We start from the raw sequence: 20,653 nt of genomic DNA on the forward strand, positions 1-20,653 counted from the left end.
TTCTGTATGTGTGAGACTGATTGTTCCTTCCTAAGTGGAGCACTTTGCATTTGTCTTTGTTAAACTTCATCCTGTTTACCTCAGACCATTTCTCCAATATGTCCAGATCATTTTGAATTATGACCCTATCTTCCAAAGCAGTTGCAACCACCTTCCCAGTGTTTGCAGATGATTCTTTAATTACTTGCTCCATTATCTTCCCTGGCACAGAAGTTAAACTAACTGATTTGTAGTTTCCTGGGTTGTTTTTATTTCCCCTTTTATAGATGGGCATTATATTTGTCTTCTGGAATCTCTCCTGTCTCCCATGATTTTCCAAAGATAATCTGACATGGCTAAAACTTCCAATTGCTTTGCACTCCATCTTGTGGAATATTTTTGCAAATGTACGTATTCATGTAATTCTCAGTCAAGAATGTCACAGATGAATTATAAGCACCTATTTTTAGAAGCTTTTAATTAGAAGACAGCAGCGGTGAGGAAAGTGTTGCCATGAGGATAGAGATTCATGTTTGTAGAGGTGCTAGATGCACATGTTTCACCAAACAATCTTGTCTTTCTGTCTCCATCTACAGAGCTCTTGCAGCCTCTGCCCCAATCTGGCAGTTTGAGGATTTGGTACCCTGTGGCACTTTCTACAGTATAGTGACAAATGATTTCAAAAAGAGCGGGCAGTGCTGCTCAGAGAGCATCCTGAATTCCTGGGGGGCCATTAATCGCATCTCCTCCACAGGTAGGAAGTTGGCAAGACCTTTCAGAAATCCTGTTTTTTGAAGGATCACAAAGTTCAAGCAATTTGCCTAAAGAGAATCATTGTAAATTTGAAATTGCATAAAGTGTGAGTGATTGTCGCATATGTATCATTAATTTTTTTTTTAACATAGCCTTCATCAGCTGTTATGGATTAGCTTTTATATTTAAAAAATGAACTTTTAAAATGAGACCATTTGGAGTTGACTGTGAAGGTGGAATCGGACACAGGTAGACGATGCTATCATACCACATAGAAACAGGAGACATTTGTTTAAGTAAACAACTACAGACCAAAAAAAAAAAAAAACCCAAACACACACACACAAAAAAAGCCAGATTTCCACGCTGTTTGAGTTCTAGCTTTGTCTACCTTGTTTTCCAGGGCCACACCTTTCAATGGCCTAACATAATCCATGACACATCTGCATGCTCAGTACTGTAGCTAGTTTTTCAAAGTAAATAAGTAGGTTGTTTAAAATGACTAAAAAATAGCAGACCTTAGTCTAGATCTAGAGAGTTATGCTATTTCCTCTATCTGGAATGGGTAAAAGAAAAGAGGTTAGCTACCACTGAAATGCTATTTCTGAAGTCTACTAGTATCAACCTTTCAAAAGGGGAAGGTAACTTAAAAATAGACCTTGCTGCTGGTATAGCATATGGTTTGTACAAGTTTTATAGAGTGGCTTAAAATCCAGGTCCAAACCTCCCTGACCACCAGGAAAACTTCAGATCTGGAGTTGGCTCCAGATCATAACTTAAGGAATCGCTATCATGTTCCAGCGCGGTGCAAACTAGGAAGGAAGGCAACATCCTTAATTTCATGAGAAAAGGTGAAGGGAAGAGGATGGGAGAGCAGACCTTAAAGGTAGTCTGGTTTTGTTTTTAACCTAGCTTAAAAATAAACAGGAAAGGAGGAAGGGAAAATCTTAATTGGCCATTGCACTATTTATCATTTAGCACTAGGGTGGAGAGATCAGAAGGGATTGCAGCCTACCTAGAGCACAGGGATTTTAAAATTTATTTTCCTGTTCTAGTTCAGGACCCCACTAGAGAAACCAGTATTATAAATTAGTCTGTAAAAATGGGAAACTGAATCTGAGGGATTCTTAACCAGTCAAAACAAGGGAGAGAAGGGCAAGCAGAGTCCTGTGAGTTATCTAGTGACAGCTCTCGTACGTTCAGCCGGTACGTTCGATGTTTCCTTTCAGAAAAGAGAGGCTTGCTCTGTGGTGTTCACTATGTTAATATGTCAGACACCATGTTCTCCAACGACCAGCCAGATTTACATTAACCTAATGTGCCTGATATGCACTATCCACATACCTCCGAGTAGTCCATTCACTGAAATACTCGCTGGACCAGATTCTGCTCTCAGGAATGCTTGTGTACACGTGAAGAAACTTCATTGGCTTAATTACACCGAGGGAAGGGAAAAGGGTAAGAGAGAAGCTGCAGTAGCAGGGGCATGTTTCGGGTCCTCACTATCCATAGCCTTTATGATGTATGACTGACTCCAGAGACATTAACCACTAATTTGTATGTCTTCTTGCTTAGATGAAGGTTTGAAGTGGCTTTCCAGTGCATTTCACTTATGCAGACCATTAAAAAGCAAGCAAGATGCTGCTGTGTTGAAAGCTTGGCTAAGTGAAACATGGGTAAATTTGGCAATGGTGAACTATCCGTATAAAGCTGATTTCTTACAGCCCCTGCCAGCTTGGCCCATTCAGGTAAATGAGCGTCTACATCTTCTATAACTGATTCAGCTTTAGGCTGGGACACGCTGATTTACTGCAAATTGCTGCTTTTAAAATTTAAAGAAAACCCACATGATCTAGGACAGAGGTGGGCAAACTACAGCCCATGGGCCGAAGCCGGCCCGCTAGCCATTTTATTCCAGACCTTGAGCTCCAGCCGGGGAGCAGGGTCAGGGGTCGTGCCATGCAGCTCCCGGAAGCAGCGGCATGGCCCCCACTCTGGCTCCTATGTGTAGGGGCAGTCAGTGGCCTCCACTCTGCACGCTGTCCCTGCCACAAGCGCCGCCCCTGCAGCTCCCATTGGCCGGGAACCACAGCCAATGGGAGCTGCAGTAACGGTGCCTGCGGATGGGGCAGTGTGCAGAGCCGCTTGAGGTAAGCGCCGCCGGGAGCTTGCACCCCAGAGCTCTGCTTTGCCAAGGGATCATGTAAAAATGGCTCTTTCTGGCTCACCAGATCTGCTGCCTGTGTGTATCGGAGTCGCAGCTGCTTGATTTTAGTGTCAAAAATATGTTTAATTCCTTTTTACTCATGTTGGCTCTGTAGAGCCAATCCTCCACCCCAAACATTTTTTTTTCTCTTTCATCATCTTGTTGGAAAGTCGCTATCAGTCTTTACTTCCCCTCGGCTCTCCTCCTTATTCATACCTTCATCTGCTATGATCTCAGCTGTTGCCTTTCCCTCTTATGATCTTTCCAAATCCCTCTGGTCTTCAGAGGCCCAAAGTGCTAGAACTAGACTGTTTTTGCAGCTGTGTTCTGACCTCCTGGCTGCAGCTCTCCACATCCACTCCCTTATTTGCCAGTCTACTTATTTGGAATGCTTCTTGCCTCTGAGCCACTTCTTCTTGGTCTTGCCTGCCTCTACTCTGTTAACCCCGCAATGAATTCCTCTGAGTCACTTTGAGCTACTATGAATTACCAATGAAGTACAGTAGGTAAAATTAAAAGAAATAAAGTCAATACCAGTGTTATCCTCCATTAAACCTAAATTCTGAACAGACAAACTGTTGATCTCCTTTAGTCAGCAGACTTGGTTTTATATGCCACATAAGGGATTGATCCTGCTGGAAAAATCTTGCTAATGTGGGTAGTGTGGTTTATTTGAATGGGACTAGTTACACACCCAAGCACTTCTGCTCATACGGAGTAGTCCCTTAGGAATGGTCCCTTGGATTTGAGCATGAGGTACTACTCTGGGTGAGCAAGGAAAGCAGAATCTGGAGATGAGTAAGGGATTTGCTGAATTGTGCTTCAGTGTTGTTTTCTTGTCATGTCCTCGCACTGTGTATTGTCATGTTGTGTGCATAGGTGGGCCTGACTTGCTCTGGCTTGTTAACAAAAGCTGAAACATGCATACAAAAATAACCATAGACTTGACTGGTGGAAGGAAAAAGAAAGGAAAGCGGGGGAGAATGGAAACTTACCTGTCCTTTGCTGCTCTCCCATCAGCATAAATACCCTCAGTTCGATTTCAGTCTCTTATCTGTCTAAATGCAGCTTGAAGGATGCACATTACTGCCTCACTCCCATCCCTGAATTTGCTGTTCTGTTACTGATAGATGGAGTGAGCCACAGTGGCTCAGTAAGATATGAAATAGCAAACCCTTCCTTCTGTTTGTCTTGGCGCTTCTAATGTATGCGGCCTCTCTGGGTGGTTTAAGCTGTTTAGGTACCTTCTATGAAATGTGAGTTCTAATGACAAAACTAATGTGATTAGCTGAGTGAGAGTGAGAAGGCTATTGAGAGCTTAGGGGAAGAAAACTGTTAGAATAGCTGAATGTGCTGCATAATCCTTTCTCTAGTGTGGGCGGATGGTGCCCTCTGAGAAGCGATTGGTCTCTCAGCTTCCACCCCGGTGCTTGATCTACAGAAGTAGGGCTGTCTGCAGCTCTTTAGCCTCTCATCTTTACCTTCTGCAGTGCACCAGGGCACTAGTGAGTGAGCTTTCAGCGCCTTTAACTGCTCAGGGGCAGAGCTGGTTAGTGAACCTAGTCAGTGCTTCATTTGTAATGAAAGAGCTGCCGGGGCTCAAGCAATTAGGTGCTGGGTCTCAAGCAACTTTTTTACATTCATAACTGATGCAGCAAGCCTAGCGGTGCCGGGGCTATGAGCTGCCAAGCCTAGCGGTGCCGGGGCTATGAGCTGCCAAGCCTAGCGGTGCCGGGGCTCAGTCCTGGCAAGCCCTGGCACAAACTAAGCACTGAAACTAGCCAAGGCAGAAAGCTCTCTTAATAATGATGGCAGAAGAGTTGGTGACTTACACTTAGGCCTTGTCTTTACTAGTATGTTCTTGCCTCCTATTAGCTAACACAAGGTAAAGTCCTCGTGACGAAGGGGGAGTTAGCAGGCCGAGGTTAACTTGGGTTAACACTGCTATGGGGCAGCCTGGAGTTGCTCACTCATGTTAAAACTATGAACTGCCTGAGTTCGCAGGTCACAGACAACTCTAGGCTCCCCCATAGCCCCTACTTCAACCTGCTAACTTGTGCTAAAACTGGTAACTACCTCTTCTTCAGTAGGATTTTACCTTGTATTAGGCACTCTGTTAGCTAACAGGAGGAAAGAACACCTCTTTACTCCTAGTGAAGGCATACCCTTACTGAACGTTAGGCCCAGCCCAAAGTGAGCTGTATTCTGCTGAGCACCAGCCACTCCCTTCAGCTTCAGGGGGAGTTACAGGTACTCTCCGCACCCTGCAGGGGGCTGGATTGCACACCTCTGCCCCCCATAAGTCTGTGGGAAGAGGCTAAGGGGAGAGGAAAGTTACACAAATAACCCCTCCCAGAGTTTCTTCCTGATTATCTTTTCATGGGGACAGGATTTGTACACTGCCCCCTCCCTCCAACACACACACATTCCCACAATGAGCTATGGAGCCTGCCCCCAAGCCGTGTAGATCCCAGAAGGTCTGCAGGTGGCCAGAACTGTTTGCACAGGAATCCATGTGACTTCACAACTGCTCTAGAGCCATGGTGCATCTCCCCCAGTCCCCGGCAGGCGCCGTAGTAACAGGGATTCCCATGGCCACCCAAATGAAGACTGGGTTGGGGACTGGGGTCTGATGGATGTGCTCTGGCCCTCCCCACACTTACCATTGGGATGCTCAGTCTCTGCCCTTCCTCATGTAGGTCCCAGACTTACTGAGAGCCCTCCACAGAGCAGAAGATAAGAAGGGAGCTGTGCTCTGGAGTCAGCTGCCACGTACCTCTTCTGTTTGGGAAGGGGGAAAATCGGTGTGGAGGCAGATCGTGGTGTGATGTAGGCCAGGATTTAACCCTGAGCTACAAACCAAACCCAGCATTGATTTAATTCTCCAGCAGCACAGTGCCTCCTTCCAATATGTTTTCCAGAGCTGAAGAAATAAAAAAAACTGCTAGAGTGATTTAAAAACAGTATCACTTTAAAAATGAGAAACTTCCCAATTTATGTTGATTTATTATTTAAATTACAGTAGCATCTAGAAGCCCCAGCCATGGATTGGAGCCCCATTGTGCTAGATGCAATGAACTTACATTTTTAGGAGACATTTTTCATCCCAAAGGAACTCCAAATTATTTATTAACTTTTCTAACTAATTATAAAGCATAATCTATTTTTATAAAGCAAGGGAATTGGATGCTGTCAAGGCCGATTCCCCACTCTGATACTTTGAGTGCAGAAGGTGGGGGCCTGCAAGGAGTCTAATACTGGCTACTCCAGGCTTGTATTAAACTCCCAAGGTTACAGCTTTTCTCTGACCTTGGATGGGTAGATGCTGCCACCACCCAAATGCAAAACCCCTTGGCACTCAGGAAGGTGCACTTGGGAATTCCTTCCTTTGGGGTACCCTCAAGCCCTTTCACCCCGCTCAGGGGAAAAGCCAAGAAAGGAAAACAAAGAAATCATCTGTTGTCACCAGCTAACTAAAAAACATGTGCACAAACCTCTTCAGACACACACATCCAAATCCTGTTAGTAAAAAAGGTAAATTTTATTAAAAACAAAAAGAAAGAAAATACATCTGAAACTTAGGCTTTTGCTGCATTTAAAAAACCCACATACAAAAATTAAACATCAAGAATAACCTTCTTGAGGTCCAGCCTAAATGTTACAAGCAACACAAAAGCATTTGGGGTTAGCACAGAGGAGTCCACAAGCCGTACAGAAATAAAGGAAATAACCATACTCACGTCTTTCTAAACATTCCTGATCTACTTATATATTTGGGGGTTTCAAATAAGTAGTTCTAGTTATGATCTGATGATTTTCACATCTGGTCTCCAGCTTCTCACAGCAAAACTGCTCCCCTCTTCCCCGGAGAACAACAACAGACCAACAAAGGGAAGTTTTTCCCCCATTTTAAAAAGTTCTAGCCTTCCCATTGGCTCTTTTGGTCAGGTGCCCACTCCCTTTCCTTCATTTGGAGACTTCTGTAACCCTTTACAGGTAAAGCAAGTAGAGAGCAGCTACCAAGATGGATTTTATAGCTAACGGGCTGGCTGGGTGTCCATAAAAGGGAACTACCCCTCCCCTTCATTTATCACAGATGCAGAAACCGCTAATACAATATTAAGATTGTACAGTTGAAATAAAATCGGGGAAATTCAAAATGTTGGCTACTAGCAGCAAAATAACTCAGCTGCATTACACGTAATATTTTATATTTCTGTTTTTCTGATTTAATATAATTGTCTTGGTAATATATACCATAAAATTAAATAGGGTGTCCAAGAAATGCTGTAGTTCAGATTGACAAAACTTTCAAAAGAAAGCAGTGCACCAGACCCGACTTGTTCTCAGGTTTGGTCAGTCTGTGTCAAGGGCATCATTAGAGACATTTCCCCCTTTCTCTTGCTATAGGTAGTTTGCAAGTTCTTGAAGAATCCCAAACTGCCAGACAAATTACTGCTACAGAATGTTTTCCAGGCAGTAAATGTCTACTACAACTACTCAGGAGCTGCATCGTGCCTTAACACGTCTCAGAGTGCCACAAGAAATCTTGGGCTGACGGGCTGGTACTATCAGGTACATACACAAACCTTTTCCAAAATGTCCAAAGTGCCAAAGCTATTGTGAATTCTCAATTCATTCTGTCAGAATCTTTTAACTTGTTTTAATATATGGGTGCAGATCCTTGGTTGCTGTAAATTGGCATACCTTCACTGAGAAATCAACACAAGCTGTGCCGTTTGCACCAACGGAGTGTCAGACCTCATTTTTTCCAAAATCAAGCTTGTCTAGAACTCAATAGGAATGTGTCAAGGGATTATCATTAGCTTTTGTGAACAGTCCTGGCCTTCCCAACAAAGGAGTTTGTTTTAGATGATTTCTATGAATTAGACTGTGATCTTAAAACATTATTTCAGTCTTTCTGTGAAATCGGTTAACAGAACCTGAACGTTATCTTGAGCTTGTATGTATGATGGTGAATAGGGTGGAACCTTTTTAATGACATGAGTAATATATCCTGGTGACCTGCAGATATGCGGTAGGGAAAATCGTCAAGAATTAAAATAATGAATGTTTACAGCAGTTTTCATCTTTAGGGCACAAAGCACTTGACAATGGAAGGTCAGTACCATTATCCCCATTTTATAGGTGGGGAGACTGAGATATATAGAGGGGAAGTGACTTGCACGAGGTCACGCTGCAAGATAGTGGCAGAGTGGGGAACAGAACTTGGGGCTCCTGGGTGTTTGACGATTGGTTTAAGATTCACACCAACATTTTTATTAGAAGCAAACCATTAAGTTCCAGCAAAAAAAAAAAAACGAATTTGAGTCCATGTAAATTTACAAGGGTAAATTGATTCTGGTTTATTCAAATAGAACCACTTCTGATGTGTCCTCTGGCTAGTGGTATTGAGGTCAGTGGGACAACTGGTCTGGGAAAGGCAAGCAGTTTGTGGCTCAGTGTCTGCATTTTAATATGTAGCAAATATCTATTGTTTTGTAAGGCATTGAAAGGAATCCTCCTTTACAGTACAGCTATAGCCACAACTAGCATATTTAAAGTGTCCCACAGAGGCCACAATTACATTTTCCTGCTCTGCCTTCCAGGCTTGCACAGAAATGGTGATGCCCATGTGCACAGATGGTGTCAATGACATGTTTGAGCCTAGGAAATGGAACTTCCATGTCTTCTCTGAAGAATGCTTCAAACTGTGGAAAGTGAGGCCTCGCCCTTCCTGGATTCCTTCTGTGTATGGAGGGAAAAACATCAGTTCACACAGTAACATCATCTTCAGGTGAGCTTACTTCAGCTTCTGTAACAATCCCCCTCTACCAACATGGGTTGCTGGTGGGGATAGAATCTGGGGCTTTGAGCACCAAAACCACAAGCCTCTACACTTTTTGTTTCATCTAATGTGTAGCCGTAGCCAGGAGTTCCCAGCGTTCCCCAATTCTCTCCTCGGTGCTCTTGCAGAAGTTGGTGGGAGTTGCATGTGCACCTCTGAAAGGTGAATTTGGCTTATGGCTTTGTGGAGTGTGGCTCTGTTTCTGTGAGGAAACATCTCTTCCCCGGTAAATGGAAGTCTAAAAAACACAAACTCCAACACCAGGAGTCTTTTGCCCCATCTGTGAGCCCTCTGCTGTGGGCTGGAGCAACCTTCCCTCCCTCAGCTGGATGCAGGGGAGCTGCCACCCACCCTCTTTCGAAAGCCTTAGCTTTGGGCTCTGAAAATGGAAGCCAGCATTTGGATCATGTCTCAAGCCCTCTGTTCTCTTGGCCAAGGCCTGAGTCTCTTAATTTCCCTCTGGGATGTTGGCTGCCCAGTCTCTCACACCCGCTTGTTGGGGTACTCCAGGAATACTGGTTGTTGCCAGCCCCTGGGTCTGCCTGTCAGCTCTGTCACCAAGTCCACACCAACTTGCCCCTTCCCAGGTTTCCTTGCCCTTCTGTCTGTCTACTAGGTCTCCTTCTGGCCCCCTTTCACCAGTTTCATTCTCAGGCTCTTTTAGCAGAGATTCTGGGGACCTCCTGCCTCTTTCCCAGTCTACCTCTCAATATAGAAACCAGTAGCCTAATCTTTTACAGCCCATCTCCTAGTCTCTGTAACATGGGGAATTATCCTTCTTTTAATAAGAAAATGAGGGGAGTATAAATATAATTTGTAGTATAGACCCCAAACTCACAAACCGGCCCTCCTTTCCTAACACGAGACAACTCTTTCGGCAAACGACTATTAATCATTGTTTCTTAAGCAGCTTTCTAGATTTCTTCCCCCCTTTATTTTTAAAGAGAGAAAGCTAGGAACTCTGATAGGGAGATCAGTCTTCCTTCTGATGCAGCACACAGTGATTGCCTACCGCTGGCAGCTCCCCGAGAGACCTCTTGTGCTATATTCAAATTGTTCAAGTTCCTTTAGAAAAGAAACTTCTTTAAACAAAAGTCAGAATTAGTCTTTGGGACCTAGTAAATAGCTGTGTATTTTAAAAGTAAGGCATCCTGGCTTGAATCAGGGATTAGTCTCAAGATTTCAGCCTCTGACTTTGGTTTCTTAGCTCCAAAGGCCTATTGCTTTTCTCTCTTATTGGTCTCTTGCTGTTCCTTCCCCAGCAGGTATCTGCTCCAAAGTGTGAAACTGTGCTTTGATGGAAATCTTTCTTTAAGTGATAAAGAAAGAAAAGAAAAAAACAACCGCAAATCTTCTAGTTTAGTTCCTGCAAATTGTTTCTTGTTCTTAATAAGATTCCACAAAATTGTACAGTATGATTCTGCTTTAGAAATTGACAGATGAGCAAACAAACATATTTAAAGCATGTTTAAGCATTTATGCCAGCTCAGGGCATTGGAAACCAGAAAAGCTTGAAAGCAATTAAACAAATGAAAAAGAAGTGCTTTACACACAGTGCCATGGACCACAAGCAGAGCTGTTTCCCAACGGACGGACGCACACACACACACACACACGCACACACACATACCTCTTTTATCCTGAAGGGCCACAAAGAATCCCTGCATCCACCATGGAGATGCAGCCCCACATGGAATAAAATGCAACATCTGCTTAACTGCAAAGGGGGGAGGGATAGCTCAGTGGTATGAGCATTGGCCTGATAAACCCAGGGTTCTGAGTTCACTCCTTGAGGGAGCCACCTAGGGATCTGGGGCAAAAATCAGTACTTGGTCCTGCTAGTGAAGGCAGGGGACTGGACTCAATTACCTTTCAGGGTCACTTCCAGTTCTATGAGATAGGTATATCTATCTATCTATATTATTATTTTTTAACTCACACAACAGTTTTAGGACAGTGAGTGAAGCATACTATATTGGAATGGAACTGTTGGGTGGATTTTCTCCAGGCCGAATGTAATTACCCAGATTGGAATTTGGCCAGGATACCGGAACTGATGTCTCTACTCCTACAAAAAATGCCCTGAGATATATAAGAAACAGAAATGGTTGTGACTTCTGCCCTCTTATCCAAAAGATGACACCCTTAGCAGCAGTGTCCTAGAGCACCGTGCTGAGGCATTAGTCAGTATTGACTCAGAGAAATCCCCAGCACCACTTCTGTAGCTCCTTGGAGATCTTCCATCAAACTCTCTCAGCTTGTGAACGTTACTGAGACCACAGCTGATGTGGTATGGCTTTCCGGGAGAGTGCATCTTTATTACAACTTTAGCTTTGTGAGCTTTGTGTTTGCAGCGACTCTTTCACTCTCGGCAATTTTCATACCAGAGAGTCTTATTGGAAGCTATTCAGTTTTTCAGTTAGCATGGCATGGAAACCTTGCATCATGGTGGAAACCATACTTTAATCCCGTTAACACATGGGATTGTAGAGGTTTTTGTTGCAAGTGATAAGTTTCAGAGTGATGATGTTAGACTGTGAAGGCTCCTCCCAGCTGCTTCTCCTGGCCCCTAGGAGGGGTGGGGGGTGAGGGAGACAGATGAGCCTGGTCTGAGAGAATGGGTTGAGAGCTTTCTCATAGGGATGTTTCTTTAGGGTCAGGGCCTTTTAGGAAGTTCTGTTTGTACTGTCTGTACTGGGCAGTGATAAAGAACTAATGATGGGGGTGGGAAATAGGAACTTTACACTGGAAACTTGATTTTTTTCAAAGACTCACCAGGATCCTTGTAGATGATGATTTGCTTTGGAACTTGTCCCTCAAGAAGCATTCGTAACCATGTAGTGAATGGAGAGGAATGGCTGACTCCTGAATATTATTTCACTTGGATAAAAATGAGTGTTTGCTTGAATTTATTCTCTTGTATTCTCAGACTCTTTAGTTGCAAGATGCTCAACAAAGCACTTAAGCTTAACTTTAAGTCTGCATTGCAGTAAATAGGACTATTCATATGCTTAAAGTTAAGCACATGCTTAACTGCCTTAGCGGATCAGGATCCGATCACTCGGCACCTTCCAGGATAAAGCCCCTACTAAGCATTGTCTCTCAATCTACATCAGTGCTGCCAATGCCATCACTTGGCATGTTGGCCAGAACCTTGGATGGAGCAGCCAGACTCTCCCATGAAAGCAAGGGATGGTGTTGTTTTCCTGCTGCATGCTTTAATTTCCACATGAGTGGGACCAAGAAATCCAAGTCCATGTACATTTTGGGTCTCTCAGCAACTCAACTTACTGTTGCTAAGGCACTGGGCTGATTCAGGCGACCTTTTAAATCAAATGCATTTTGCTTATTGTGCAGCTCTCTCTGTGTTTTTGTTTTGCAAATACAGACTGTTTTTTTTCTCCTGAGCCATATTAAGATGTATTGAAATTAGAGGTACCGGGAGAGATGCAAGATTTTCTGTATTTTTCCACTGAGGAAAAACAAACACTATAATACTATAGTTCAAACACAGTCAGTTTTTATTTGTAGTTCTTTAAGGTCAAAAGTTGGAGATGGAGACAAATGTTTTGAGTGTAATCGACTGATATTTTTATGAAACACAATGGCTGTGTGATATTAACAGACCCCTGTCCCTCTAGGCATCTGATCCTGTAACGCACCAAATTTGGCTCAGGACAGAACATCATGAAGGTGCACAAAGTGTTCAGTGGCCTCTGTGCTGTCCAAGCAACAGCATGAGATCTAACCTAACCTATTTCTAGCTGCGTGGTGACTACAGATGTAATAGAAACGTCTTTTGTGTCCCAGGAAGAGTATCTGAAAGATTTAACTTAAAACTTGCATTCTAAATAACATAAAATAAAAGGGCCCAGGGCTATAATCTTTCTTCTTGCAACAGTTCCCCTGATTTAAATGGGAGTGAACAAATAAGGATTACCCCCAGAGACTATGCGTTTATTTGGTGTGCTCTCCAAAGTCTCCTCCTTTCATCTGGAGAGATGGCACCAGAGATAACGTTGTCGAATGGAAGGGATGAGAGAAAAAGTAGCATACGTTAGTGGACTGAGCCCAGGATTGGGAATTAGACACTCTTAAATGCCAATCCTGATTCTGCCACTGATTTGCTGTATGGACTTGGGTAAATCACGTTGGACCTGATCCAAAGCCAGTGGAAAGCCTCCCATTGATTTCAATGGGGTTTAGATTGTTGCCTGTAGGGCTTGAATTTTCACAAGTGTCCACCAGATGGTGTCTCCAGCTGGGCACCCAAAATTCCTGGGCACTTTGAAAAACTTGGACCTTTCCCAGTTGACCCATCTGTAAAAACAGGGAAGTTGCTCCATTATTTTTGCAGAAAAGGCATTAAAATAAAGGCATAAATAAATGAATAGCTTGGTACCGAAAGTGCAGAAGGGAAAAGAGAAGATAGAAGTATATTGACCTATCACTCTGCGACAGTCACTCTTTTTCTGTCTGGAAAAGGCAATCGGTGTTGAAAAGTATACCCATTTGAATGTGAATTTGCAAACGAAGCTGGCTCGATTCCCCCAGTAAGTTTAAGTGAACATAGACTACTTCCGTTCCTGTTTAAGCTGTTGCATGTTGTTGCTGAGCTCTATGAAAAAATGGCCACATTTTATCTCATGAGGAGCTGGATTTCAGTGGGGGCAGAAATGGATCCCCAAGGAGTTCATACAAATCATACTGAGCCAGAATGTGATACCCTTACTCCCCACTGAGTGGTATGTTATTCCACAAGTAGCCCCATTCACTTGGGTAGGACTGTTCATGGTGGTGTAAGGTGCTATAGGTATCACAATCTGACCCATACACTCAGTGCTTTAAATTCTATACTCCCTGGATGAAAAATACTGCGTAAGAGCATTAGCAGGACACATTGTCTGAGATGAATGTCCCCAAGGTGGGAGAATGTGCTTAACTCTCACCAGTTGCACTGGCAGCTGAGGATAGTCTGTGCCTTGCAGGATTGGGTTGTGCATTTCTAGCCCCTATGAATCTGGAGAAAACCTTCAAAATGTGGAGTGGACGGGTCATGGGGATGAGACTCTCAATTGTCCTCCCCTCTGGCCCTGTTAGCTGGGAAAGTTAATACCGCCTCGGATTCTGAGCCAAAGCCCCCAGGAGCTGCCATTGTCTGGTGGGAGTCTGAAAGTACAGGCCAAAGGGAGCCCTTCTGCTAGGAGAGGGGGCAGATAGGGCCATCCTTTCCTTCCCTGTGGCTTCTTGTCATCTCCTGGGATCAACAAGTAAGGCCCCCCTCCTTGCGTGGCAATCTACAGTAACCTTTGCACTGAATTTTTCACTGAGTTGTCCTCATGAGACGTTCCTTTCTGTGGCTTTTTCGTGTGGGAGGGGACAGTCTGGGCCCTAGTTGGTGGCAGAATGCTGAAGCAGAACACCACAGAGCAGGGGGACTTTGTTGTAGAATTTGGGTCTATCCTGAATACTGAGCCTCTGATCGTAACAGTGGCTGTTGAGAGACCCCTAGCTTTATCACACCAGTACCGTCACTCGGGATAGTAACTGTAATCTAACTGGCTATATGGACTTTCCTTATAGCAATGGCGGATTGGACCCGTGGTCTGGAGGTGGAGTGACTCGGAACATCACAGACTCTCTCATTGCAATTGTGATCCCAGAAGGAGCTCATCACTTGGACCTGCGTGCCAGCAATCCCGGTGACCCCAAATCTGTGCTGCAAGCCCGAGCCTTGGAAGTTCAGTACATGAAGCAATGGATTGAAAAGTCCAGGCATAAGCACTAAAGTCGTACTGTAATAATGGTGGTTATTATCTCCCATTGGCTTCAATGGGAGCAGGATCAGGCCCTTATTACAGAGTTCTGTTCAAAACGTTGTTCACCCCTGCTTCCTCTCTTCCTTTACTAGCTGCTTGTCAGCACTGTGCCTTTCACTGGGGGGTAGAGGAGGTGGCTGTCAGTTGGAAGTCTGCTCCAGTAGCAAATCTCAATCAATAAAGTACATGCATTGAGTCACCCATGGTGGCATGCTTTCCTGTTCTGCTACTACCAAATGCTGCATTACATCCTCTTTGCAACATGCTTGCGTGGGGCCTGATTCCTGCTAGGCCCCGTATAGCCTCACAAAATCCGTTTCCAAAGTTACTAGCGAAGTGTGTGCTTGACCAGACGCAGGGACCACTAAACTCCACGGCAAAGCTCTCACTGATTTCAACTGGATCTCAATGCAAGGGCTTGTGTAAATTGCCAGAGCTCCGACAGGAGCGCCCCAGCTGAGATCTGCCCTAGAACTTGCCCCTATCAACACAAACTGCACGTATGCTGTCTTCTATCAGACACAGACTAATTAGTTAATACTCTAACCCAGAGAGTGAGACACCACATCTGTCCAGTTGAGAAGTATAGGGAGACCTGCTGAGTATTGCCTCCTACAGGCAAACCCTTGCAAGTCTCTCCAAGCTTTCCAGGAGAACTTTTATTGTTTCCAACCTCCAGTTAAAACCGAACCATGATAGGGAGCTGAGTTTTGGTGATCCCTTGGCTTCAGACAGTTGTCACCTCTGTACTGGAGAGTTACATGGGGATACAAACCATTTTTATATGGTGAGGGTGGAGGGAGGAGCAATTATTTTAGAGTAGGAACAAAACCACATTGGGATGTGATTTCATGGGCGGAAAGACTTTTTTTTTTTTTTAAGCAGAATAGTAGGAAACAGCTAAATATTTTTCTTGTTTTCAGCAGCGTCTTAACCAAGTTGTCATATACTGTACGGTTGTTTCTATTCTCCTCTGCACAGAACAAACAGGACTGGCCCCTAAACACACATTTGTTGATTAATTCTCTAATTGATTGGCTGTGCACAATTTATCACTTTTCTTCCTCCCCCACTGCTTCCCTTGGGTCCAGGGCTAGGATATCTGCTGCCGCCAAAGAGAAAGGTGGGTATTTTCTTCCTTCTTGTTGCTTTCCCACAAACATTTTATTTGTTTTTGTTTTTTTCAGAGCATCACTGGAAAACTTTCTTTAAACTCTTCTACTGAAGAGGGAACCTGACGCAGTACTCGTGCTAGCTAGATCGTATTAAGTGACAAATAATTGGGGCTGGACCTTGTTTTCTTTTCCTTTTCTGTGTATTGATGAGATTCTGCATGGTCTGGTTGCTGATGGTGGTTCAATAAAGGCCTTTTAAAAATTGTTTGCAGGGCAAACTATTCAGAACGCAGCTAAACTGTTGGACACCATTGACCCAAAGCGTGAGGCAGTGCTCAGCAGGGCAGGTGCACTAGATGGCTTTCTGTAGGGCTTCCACAAGAGACAAACTGCCCAATTCATGCAGACAGCATATTTGGCATTAATAAATGGCAGAGAAAGTCCTCTCACTTTGCAGCCTTGGCTTTGTTCACACTGAAAGCCTCCTTCCAAAAGGCCCCCTTTCTAGGCGAACAGGACTAGATAATTTCATTTCAGAAAGTCTCAACGCAACAAACGGACCCAAGGGTCTCAGAATTCCAGTTTCATTTGTATTTATCAGCCTAAAATACAACATTTCTTCTTCCTCCAGGCTGCTTTTTACATTCCCACGCAATCCAGCATTTTCTAGGAACAAAATAGATCTTATTCCGAACCTTTAATTTTTTTGATACACTCCAGTACGTCTGGTTCTCTTCTTGACAGAGCTCTCGGCATATCCTTGCTTTTGCTCCAGTGTTCTAGGAAAGGTTGATTTGAACAAGGAGGCCTTTATGTTCAGGTTCAGCAGTCTGGACCTTTCACGCTCTGTCTTTAGCAAGTAATCACTTTGGAGCCTATAAAGAGTGAGACCAGAGAAGCATCCTAGTGCAAGGGGAAGAGCTCTTTAGAACTGGACTAAAATCTGTCAGTTATTAGTAATCTCCATTCAAATGGGTCAATTTTCTAGCATTATGATGTAAATGTGTCCTTGTGTGTGTGTGCGCACTTTACAATAAAATAGTGGCCTTAACTTTTTTTGTTAAAACTTTTTAGATCAAATAAAAACTAACCACATTTCCTATGTCCACTGCCAAACAAAAGTTAAAACCTGAAGACACAATCGATAGTATTTTAAGATAGCATCTAGGTTTATTTTTAACACACTTTATTGGAGGGCAAGAAAGGGAACTGACCAAGTAAATCTAAACATTGGGAATGCACAAACCACTCATAACCAAGGAGAGAAAGGATAAGGGCCTAATCCAACTACTTCCATTGACCGCAGAGGGAACATTGTCAGATCTAGAGATGATTGAACTAAAATGTCTTGAAAACACTTTGGTTTTCAAAAACAACTGTCTTTAAAAAAAAAAAAAATCTTTCATTTTTTTTTCTTTCTCCTCCTCCATCTCTGCCTTTTTGCTATTTTCTGTAGCATTTTTGTTTTCATTTTTTAAAGGAACATTTCAGATTTTTTTCACAAGGTTGTAAAAATGCCCTTTTTTGACTCCACCCCCCAAATCTTTACATTAAAAAAATATTTCCATTAGCTCTATCCAGTCTCTTGCTCAGACTTCTAGATAATGCTTCCATCTATTGTAGGCTGAACTTGTGCTGTACCATTCTTCTAGTATCTAGGGGCTTGATTTAAAGCCCATCAACGTTACTGAGAGTCTTTCCATACACTTCAGTGAGCTTTGGATCAGGCCCTTACCACTTTACCTAGATTTTTAACAAGGTGACCAGTTTTCTATTCTGCTTCACAGGGCTTTTTTCAGGCCTTCATCCTAATCATTGAAACTGTAGGTCCAGCTATGTACTTATTTCCCTTAAAGGATCTTTCAGACCTGGTCCAAGAATTTATGTGCATTAGGGAATGACCATCAACAAAGATTGACTACCTCATTTTGAATGCAACTTTCCCTGCTTTTATGTCATGCACGTTAGACTATCAAGAGCCATGATAGGATCGTTACTTTCTTTGCCCAGCTGTATTGTGATAGGACCATATTTCATGCCCTTCAAGAAGATATTCCCAGATACACTTTTGTTTTCAGTGTGTATTGTGAATTCTTTTGTTTTATGTATATGTTGCCTTTTGGGGGGGAAATGCATAAAATGAAGCAAATAATTTAAATTTCTATGTGTAGCACTGATGATATGTGAATCAAAACCCAGTAACAATGGATCTTACAGCTAGAAGGTTTTGAAATTGAAATCTGTATGACAAAAATATGCTGTAACAAGTATTAAAGATAAATAAATGTGAATTTCTGGAAGATGCTTGTTTCATTTCTAAAGTAAGCAGATTGCTGATATTAGACCAGGGGTCGGCAAACTTTCAGAAGTGGTGTGCTGAGTCTTCATTTATTCACTCCCATTTAAGGTTTCGTGTGCCAATAATACATTTTAACATTTTTAGAAGGTCTCTTTCTATAAGTCTATAATATATAACTAAACTATTGTTGCATGTAAAGTAAATAAGGTTTTTAAAATGTTTAAGAAGCTTCATTTAAAATTAAATTAAAAGGCAGAGCCCCCCGGACCGGTGGCCAGGACCTGGGCATTGTGAGTGCCACTGAAAATCAGCTCGTGTGCCGCCTTTGGCACGCATGCCATAGGTTGCCTACCCGTGTGTTAGACAGACGTTGGGGTCTGTCAGCATTTCTGTAAGTAAGTTTTCTAGTTTATGCTTGAGCCACAGATGGGGAAAGTGAGCTAAATATGCTGCTATTAAGTTGTCACCGCTTTGTAATATCCAAGGGGTCAGGTGTTCAGACGCCCCCGCTGGTTCAACTAAGAAAGCTGTTTTAATTCTTAACTGATTTGGGGGATTAGATGGCTCAGGAGATTGATAATGGGCAAATAACCCTTTCCCCTCTAGTATGCTGGTTTGAATCTAGCCAGGTGAGTATTATTTGAAAGTTGCCATCTGATTGCTGGTTTTTGTTAGTCTCAATCCAGTCCCTAATAGACAAATGTCTGCTCACATACTACACTGATATGAGGGTCATGTAAGTATCTGGATAGACAAGCATCATGGAAACCACTAGTATCCTTGGCACTAATTGACAGTCCCAAAAGGTGAAGATTAGATAGGACTAAGCAGACTGACATGCCACGTCACCGATAGGATCATTCCATACAGGCTGGGGCTGCACGCTGCTGGGCAGAAGTTTGAACAGCTGCTGTCTATAGTATATTGTGCTCATAGGAAACTTTAACTACACCTCTACCCCGATATAACGTGACCCGATATAACATGAATTCGGATATAACGCGGTAAAGCAGTGTTCCGGGGGGGTGGGGCTGCGCACTCCGGCGGATCAAAGCAAGTTCGATATAACGCAGTTTCACCTATAATGCAGTACGATTTTTTGGCTCCCGAGGACAGCGTTATATCGGGGGTAGAGGTGTACTTAGACCAGTGGTTTTCAACCTGTGGTCCGCAGACCCCTTGGTGTGTTGTAGATTGCCTAAGATTTCCAAAGGGGTCTGCATTTCCATTTGAAATTTTTTAGAGGTCCACAAATGAAAAAGTTGAAAACCACTGACCTAGATCTCTAATACAATCAAACATGCATTGTCAAAGAGGCTACCAAAAAAATCTAAACTTCATCTCGAGGAGAAGCTATCCTGGCTGTGACACCCTGTACCTCAAAGTAGCACCCTGGAACCCCCATATTCACCACTGTCCTATAATGATGCAATTTGTACAAAGTATGCCTTATGAGGTATCCTATTAAAAGCCTTGATCTGTTGAACATTACTATTGTGTTGGATTGTATGTGCCGTCATTGTATGTGAAGTTATGAAGTATTGCTGTGTATGTTACTGAAATGTGTTGTGAGGTTGGAAACACCCACAGCCAGCCTTTCAGTTGCAACAAAGAAGGGCCAGGCAGTGTTGATGGCCCACCAAGAAAAGAATCCACTATCCCAGAGACTCCTTAGAGAAGGCATGTGCGCAGTGGAAACTGCTTGGCCAATGGGGGCAGCCCGACCCCCACATCACAGAAAGGATCTTTCTAGCAGCTGGAAGAAAGTATAAAAGAGGGACAGTGATATCATCATTTGGCCCCTCTCCTCTCCATCTCAAAACCTGGAAGAATGTCTGCAAGGAAAAGACTTTGAACTGGGGAAGTTTGGTCCCAGTGTGGAAAGTGGTCCAGTCTGTATGCAGAGGAACTGTAATCTGCTTTTACCATCTGTTAAGGTGAGACATTTAGGCTGCAGGTTTATTTTTGTTTCTAACTGATCTCTGTGCCTGCTACTTCCAATCACTTAAAATCGATCTTTCTGTAGTTAATAAATCTGTTTTGTATCTTTCCCAGAACAGTGTGCTATAGTTGAAGTGGCTGGGGGAATCTCAGCTCAGGTTACAAAGGCTGGCGCATGTCCACTTTCCTATGAAGAAGTGGCGAACTAAGTAATGAACTTCCACTGGTCAGGCTTCTGTCCAGTGCAAGATGGTACAGTTCTGGGGTGTAAGACTGAAGACTACGGGGCATTGGCTGGAGCCTCTCTATTGATGGTTCATGAGTGGCTGAGAGATCATTCAAGTAACTCAGCTGTGTCCCTGCCTGTGGATGGCTCTGTAAGTGCAGAGCCTGTCAGAGGGCTTGCAGGTTCACACCAGCATCACAGTGAGAGGCAGCCCAGATTGGTGCATTTGGAGGGCTTAGTGGCCCCACAGTCCAGGTTGCACCCCAGGGACCCTGTCACACAGGCTTACCTACTTAACAGAGAGAAACTAAATGAGAATAAAGGGAAAGTTTGGAACTGATGGCTTGAATTTGTCTTAGTAAAGAACTGGGTACCAGAATGCGGCAGGACAAGGTTTATGGAAAGAGTTTTGAGGATTTAAGATTCAAGCGGAGGAGATTTCCAAAGACGCAGAGGATGGTTAGGCC

The 20,653-nt window shown here is 43.5% G+C and overlaps 1 protein-coding gene across 1 annotated transcript in view; it reads left to right on the forward strand.

Moving 5' to 3' along the window:
- Positions 1-18,020, forward strand: part of PRCP (prolylcarboxypeptidase) — a gene marked incomplete at its 5' end in the record, with an annotated part of 63,146 nt that extends 45,126 nt beyond the window's left edge. Inside the window, 5 exon segments of the mRNA XM_034759077.1 lie at positions 576-733; positions 2,308-2,480; positions 7,349-7,513; positions 8,548-8,735; positions 14,370-18,020. Coding sequence (XP_034614968.1) covers positions 576-733; positions 2,308-2,480; positions 7,349-7,513; positions 8,548-8,735; positions 14,370-14,574 — 889 coding nt within the window.
- Positions 18,021-20,653: the final 2,633 nt, after the last annotated feature.

The sequence above is a fragment of the Trachemys scripta genome, chromosome 1, assembly GCF_013100865.1.
Source record: "Trachemys scripta elegans isolate TJP31775 chromosome 1, CAS_Tse_1.0, whole genome shotgun sequence".
Taxonomy (NCBI): Eukaryota; Metazoa; Chordata; order Testudines; family Emydidae; genus Trachemys; species Trachemys scripta.